Genomic DNA, 6,437 nt, shown 5'->3' with positions numbered 1-6,437 from the left:
TCCTGTGGCCCAGGAGCACTGTCACCCTGTCTTGAGATTCTTTTGAACAGAACTGGCAAGGAAATGAGAACCATCCTAATTAGGGGGTGATAACCCCAGAGAAATCCGGGTTCTCTGCAGCTGACCGTGCTCTTCCCACAGCCTGTGTGTTGTCAGATGTTTACAGAGCCTTCATTAGCTTAGCGCGGCCTCAGATAAGAGGTGGGAGCAGGCAGCGAGGGCCGATAAGAAGAGCGGAGGGCGCTCGGCCGGCAGGGAGCCTGGGAACTGGCCGGGCGCTGTCTGCAGGGGGGCCGGCAGGACGATGCGGGCCTGCTCTTCCCGGGCTCCTGCCCACACCCGCTAACACGAGGTGGCCAGCGGCCGTCTCCCATCCAGGGGACCCCAGTGCTGTCCCAAGATGTGCCTCGGAGCGCTGTGGGTGGCCCTGCCAGTGCTCTCCCTGCTGGCCTGCTCTGGGCAGGGGAAGCCTCTGGAGACCCGGGCCCGGACGTTGGCCAGGGGAGATGCCCGGCTGCCAGCGGCAGCGGGCGGTAAGCAGGAGGGAGGCACGTTCGACCTGAGGATGTTCCTGGAGAACATGAAGGTGGATTTCCTACGCAGCCTCAACCTGAGCGGGGTCCCGGCCCAGGACAAAACCCAAGCGGAGCCGCCGCAGTACATGATCGACCTGTACAACAGATACACCACCGACAAGTCGTCCACCCCCGCGTCCAACATCGTGCGCAGCTTCAGCGTGGAAGGTAGGGTCTGCTCCCCCAGGGCCCTGAGGGTCGGAGGTCGGGGGACATTGTACCCACAGCGGCACTGCCCGCTGTGGTGGCCACTGGCCACAGGAGGCTCTTTAAGTTTCCATTAAATGCATTAAAATGAAATGAAATGGGTAACTTAGTTGTTTAGTTTCACCAGCTTCCATTCAAGTGCCGGGCAGCGGAGTGTGGCTAATGGATTCCCTGCAGGACCCGGCAGCTGAGCCGCAGGGCCGGCCCCAGGCAGCTCTGCCCTGGGGGAGCCTCCCTGGGCCTGGGCTCCTGGGCTCAGTGGGAGCTGAGAGCATGGCTGCGCCCTCGCCCCCTCCCTCCCTCCATTTCACCCCTTCTCACTGGCCCCTTCCCACCAAGAAACAGATGCACATTGGGCCTTCAACCTGGTATATTTTTAAACTTTGAGAGAACATCTCTCTCATGAAAAGATATAAAACATTCATATTAATGCCCCTGAGAGATTAACACTGGAGGACTACTTAATTATTTTCTAAGTATATAAGAATGGCCCTGATTTGGGAGGACTGAAATGTCGACTCAAGGCTTATGTGCACTAATTCACACAATCAACGCAGGTGAGATGACTGAGCAGGAGGGCGAGGCTTGCAGATGCCAAGGGAACTGCCACACCCTATTGGTCAGCAGCTGCACTGTGCCTCAGGCCCCCTGCGTGGCGGCGGGTCTCCTGCTGCAGCATCCTCCCTCTGAACACCCCACGTGGTGTGGTGTGGCGCTGGCCTTTCTTCTCCGCCCTGGGCTGGAGCCCCGGAGGCTCCTGCAGGCCTTGCTCATGCCACAGACGCCAGGCCCCCCTCGAGGGCGCTGTGCTCACAGTGCATGTCCAGCAGTGTTCGATTTCCTGACTGCCCAAAAGGAAAATCTAGATTTTATGTGAACTTGCTCGATTTTTAAAACACTGGCTTTATTTTGTTACTACAATCAGCCAGCATCTCACCAGGCCCCCAGGGTACATCTGTGTCCTCTGTTTTAGGGCTTCTTTGGCAAGACCTAACCATTGAATTCCACAGTCTGGGAGTCCAGCGCTTAGAGTCATCTTAGGGGCACCTCACCCCACCCTCAGCATATCCGTGCCCTGGAAACAAGCGCTCTGACGGCCCCAGCTCTGCCGGTGGCCAGCACTCCTGTGGAGGCCACGCATGCTGCCCTTCACAGCCGTCACAGACAGGGAGGAGGGCACTTGCTTTGAGACATCTGACTGCAGCCCACAGCTACTATCAAGGCAGGAGAACACTAGGCCCCTAGCGCACTGCTCACAGACCCCGCATCACTCGATATACCAAAGCACCTCAGCGGGTTCTGCGGGGGCTCGAACAGCTGTGAGGGGACCACAGAGAACTGTGTGAAAGGCCAAGTGCTTGGGGGGCAGGGCATGCACCGGTGGGACAGAGGGCCTGGGGAGGACACAGAAATATTGACTGGGCATCTAGTATGAGCCAGGACAGTGTCGGCTAAGTTACATGCACCATCGTTTAAAATCATACACTCAGGATCAGCTCTCAGAAGATGACAGTTTTATTGTATTTGGCTCTTTTTTAAAAAATGAAGATCTTTGCAGAATGTGAGCACTTTGGATGTTAAACACCCGAAACCCACTCCCACTTCTGTAAAAGTGAAATAACAATTAGACCCTCGTGAGGAGTCATGTGAAATGTATGTGCAAAGTCCCTCCTGCACTGTGGGGCTCCTGGTGGAACCTGGGCCTGTTCCCTCCCATGCCAGCATCTCCTGCATCTGCTTTTCTTTGCACGATTCTAAGTGCACCTTTCAGGCACCTCTTCTACATTAAGGGCTTAAGTGAAGCCAAATAGAGATTTGACAGTGTCATTCCAGGTGCCCTTTCATGGGAGTCATGCGCTCAGCTTGGTGTCATGAGCCAGACCCTCCCAGCAGGTGCCCATCACTGTGTATTTGCATTTCAGATGCTGTCTCTGTAGCTGCCACAGAGGACTTCCCCTTCCAGAAACACATCTTGCTTTTCAACATCTCCATCCCCAGGCATGAGCAGATCACCAGGACAGAACTCCGGCTCTACAGCTCCTGCCAAAGCCATGAGCACCCGTCTCATGAGCTGAAGGGAAACATTGCCATTTATGATGTCCTGGGTGGAGCGGACACAGGGGACGCTTCTGCGGGAGCCAAGGCCTTCCTGCTGTCCCAGGACATCCGGGACGAGGGCTGGGTGACCTTCGAGATCTCCAGGGCTGTCAAGCGGTGGGTCAGGGCCGACTCCACCAAGAGCAAAAACAAACTGGAAGTGGCCGTGCGGAGCCACAGGAAAGGCTGCCACAAGCTGGATATCAGCGTCCCCCCCGGCTCCAGGAACCTGCCCTTCTTCGTTGTCTTCTCCAATGACCGCAGCAATGGGACCAAGGAGACCCGGCTGGAGCTCAGGGAGATGATCAGCCACGAGCAGGAGAGTGTGCTGAAGAAGTTGTCCACCCACAGCCCAGAGGCGGGGGGGAGCAAGGGCGAGGGGGACGTGGGAAGCCACGTGGCCACGGGGTCATCCTTAGCCAGACGGAAGAGGAGCGCTGGGGCCAACAGCCACTGTCAGAAGACCTCCCTGCGAGTGAACTTCGAGGACATCGGCTGGGACAGCTGGATCATCGCGCCCAAGGAGTACGATGCCTACGAGTGTAAGGGGGGCTGCTTCTTCCCACTGGCCGATGACGTGACCCCTACCAAGCACGCCATTGTGCAGACCCTGGTTCACCTCAAGTTCCCCATGAAGGTGGGCAAGGCCTGCTGTGTGCCCACCAAACTGAGCCCCATCTCCATCCTCTACAAGGATGACATGGGGGTCCCCACCCTCAAGTACCACTATGAAGGGATGAGCGTGGCAGAGTGTGGGTGCAGGTAGTGCCGCCTGCGGGCGGGGAGGCCAGGTTGGAGGGGCGTAAGGAGCGGTCCTGCGACAGGGACGAGGTCCATTTGCATGCCAGCCTGGAGAAGGAAAGGGAGCTGTCACACCCTCCAGGTAGAGCCTGCTCTCCCTCTCAGGCCCCCCCACGCACACCGCTGGGTTTCACGCAGGCGAGGCGATGGCAGGGAGGTAAGGGCCTGGAGAGAACAGGGCCGCCCGAAAGGGTTGTTGGGGTGGAAAGGGAGATGACGAAAGGGGAACAAGAAAAAAAGATAATCCAGAGTCAGCAGAACACTGAGCAAGGTGAGCCACAGGAGTCTAGACAGGTAGGTGATGTGTAGAGATTTAGAGAAATTAGAGGCGTGGAAGGGACTGGGGCTTATTTCCATAACTTCAGGGTGTGTGAGGGAAAGAAATGGACCATGTACTTACACTAGTCATTTCACATCCCCACAACCCAGTGAGACAGGCGTTGTGACCCCTAATTTATATACGCAGAACCCCAAACTCAGACAGGTCAAGTGGCACCCATCAGTCATCTGACTCCACCTCATAGGTTTGCATAGGGCGATCTATCACCCGTGCCTAGGACCCTCCCAGGTGCCCCATCACGGTGTGGCAGGTCACCTTGTAGCTACAGGTCAGTTAGATGCTGGGAGGTGGGGAGCGCGGGGCACTGGGCTCAGACTGGCCAGTATTCGCCAGTGGGACTGGTTTGCCGTTACATCCAGGGCATGTTCTGGCTGCTCGGTGCCGGTGCTGGCGCAGTGGCCAGTGCTTTTTAACATCACCCCAGAGTCACTGGGAAGGTGCGCCTAAACCAACTGCGGGGAGAGAGCGGGGCAGGGGCACTCAGCCACAGTGTGCACAGTGCTGTATGGCCAACAGTTCTCACGGGCCACTTGCTGCCCGTGCATTCAGGCCGTGTGGTGGTTCGGGAGGGGCAGACACAGTCGCCCTAATGGCCGGGGCCTGTGGCGTGCATCTCAGCTCCTCGCTCAGCATAACCAGCTCCCCACACAGGCTGTGCTGCATCTGGCCTCCGGAGCAGTGATCTAGGCCGTGGTCTGGGCGTGGCCCGCGCCAGCCCTCACTGACCCAGGAGGACACGGTTTCTGTTTCCTCTGTATTTCCTCCTCCTCTGACTCGAGACACGCATGGAATGGGAGGGGGTGAGGAAGAGTCTGGAAGTGGCGAGGATTCCCTCCATCGCCCTTCTGACCACTGGCCAGGACCAAGCCCAGCAGAGGCCTAGAAAGGCCTGGGCCATGCCCACTGGCGGAAGCTCCCAGTATGTTACAAACACAAGGTTTGTGCCGAATGTTTACATGGAGCCAATGAACAGCTCTAACATAAAATTGCAATGAAACATCGTTGTTTGATTACTAGAGTTTTGGAAAACATGAATTCCTGGTACGAAAATGTGCTCAGCCATAAAGATGGGTGGTGGGTGTCTTCCTGTCCCGATGGCGTGTTTCCACGCCTGCATCAAAGTTTTACTTGGAAATAAAGTCAAACGTCTAATCTGTGGCCTTTTGTGGATGTGAGACCTGGGCCCAATGGTCCCTCAGCCCCACACCCTGCCCACCCCTCCCTACAGGCCCTTCTTTCAGTGGGTGGGCGAAGGGGAGGGGATGGAGAGGTGCTGCCATGTGAGGGGGATGGACATGTCTGTGTAAGGGCATGTGTGTGACTATGTGGGCATGGGCATGAGCATGAATGCAGATATTTGTAAGAGACGAAGGATAATTAGCCGCCGTGCCATCCTCACCTTCCGCATGTGTCAGGGGAGAGAGGCTAAGACACACCTGGCCCTGCATCACCTTTACCTGGCCTGCTGGGCCGTGCAGTTCCAGCACCCACTCCACTGTGTCCCTGCTCAGCTGCCCAGCGCCAGCCAAATGCCCTCAAGAATCACCCTGTTCTTGACCTTCAGGTGACCGGCTGAGCCACCCCCCCCCCCCCTCCACAGCCCAAGTCCACCTGCTGGGACCCTGCCCTGGTGTTACCCCTTGGGCCCTTTCCCTACCCTCTGGGCCTGATCTTCCTGGCTCTGAGGGACACCAGTGCCTCTGTCACAGCTGTCACTGGCCTGGGATGGACACCTGACAGCCTCTCGTCTTGAGCCTCCTGAGGCAGCAAGTCCCCAAAGGGACAAGGCCCGAGAGCCTCTGGTCTCTGTTGATCCTGGAGGGCCAACATGGCCTATGGCTCAGGACAGACTGGTGTGGGCGACCGTGCATGGACAGGACATAGAACATGCAAGGAGCAGCCCCAGAAGTGTGCTCTGGCCACATCTTCACCGTTTCCTTTTGCAGTTCACCCCATCACAGATGGAAAGGCAACAGCGCCATCCTGTGGTCCCTGCCATGTAGCACCTGCCCTGGGCCTGAGGACCACCTGTCACCTGCAGGGTGGTTTCCTAAAGGTGTTGCTGTTTGGCACGTGAGAGCAGTGGCATTGCCATCATAGCACACAGCAAAGTGATGGCTTGGCAAGACGGGGGCTGTCCTGAGCCCTCGTGTGACCTACTGTCCCAACCGGAGCAGCGGAGAGAGAGGCTCAGGGTTGGTGAGCAGAAGCCACAGGCCACACAGAGAGACAGCGGGGTGGGAGCGGAGAGGAGGGACTGCAAGGACAGCCAGGGAGGAAGGCTGGGGCACCCCCAGACCAGGCATGAGAGCAGACATTTATACCCCAACCTTTATGAGCAGAAAGGCCTCTGGCTTCAATTCGGGGTGATTCTGAAGGGCCCTTCCTGCTCCAGAGCTCCCTGGAATTGGCCGAGG

The 6,437-nt window shown here is 57.5% G+C and overlaps 1 protein-coding gene across 1 annotated transcript; it reads left to right on the top strand.

Annotated features, from left to right (window-relative positions):
• Positions 1-210: 210 nt before the first annotated feature.
• GDF2 (growth differentiation factor 2) lies at positions 211-5,160 on the top strand. The gene is made up of 2 exons (XM_036355970.1): positions 211-743; positions 2,705-5,160. The coding sequence occupies exons 1-2, from the start codon at positions 401-403 to the stop codon at positions 3,643-3,645; spliced, it is 1,284 nt and encodes a 427-aa protein (XP_036211863.1). The 5' UTR covers positions 211-400; the 3' UTR covers positions 3,646-5,160.
• The last annotated feature ends 1,277 nt before the right edge of the window (positions 5,161-6,437 follow it).

This window comes from Myotis myotis, unplaced genomic scaffold (genome assembly GCF_014108235.1).
Source record: "Myotis myotis isolate mMyoMyo1 unplaced genomic scaffold, mMyoMyo1.p scaffold_m19_p_24, whole genome shotgun sequence".
NCBI lineage: Eukaryota > Metazoa > Chordata > Mammalia > Chiroptera > Vespertilionidae > Myotis > Myotis myotis.
Note: the sequence above shows the minus strand (reverse complement) of the source record. Positions and strands in the feature narration are given on the sequence as shown.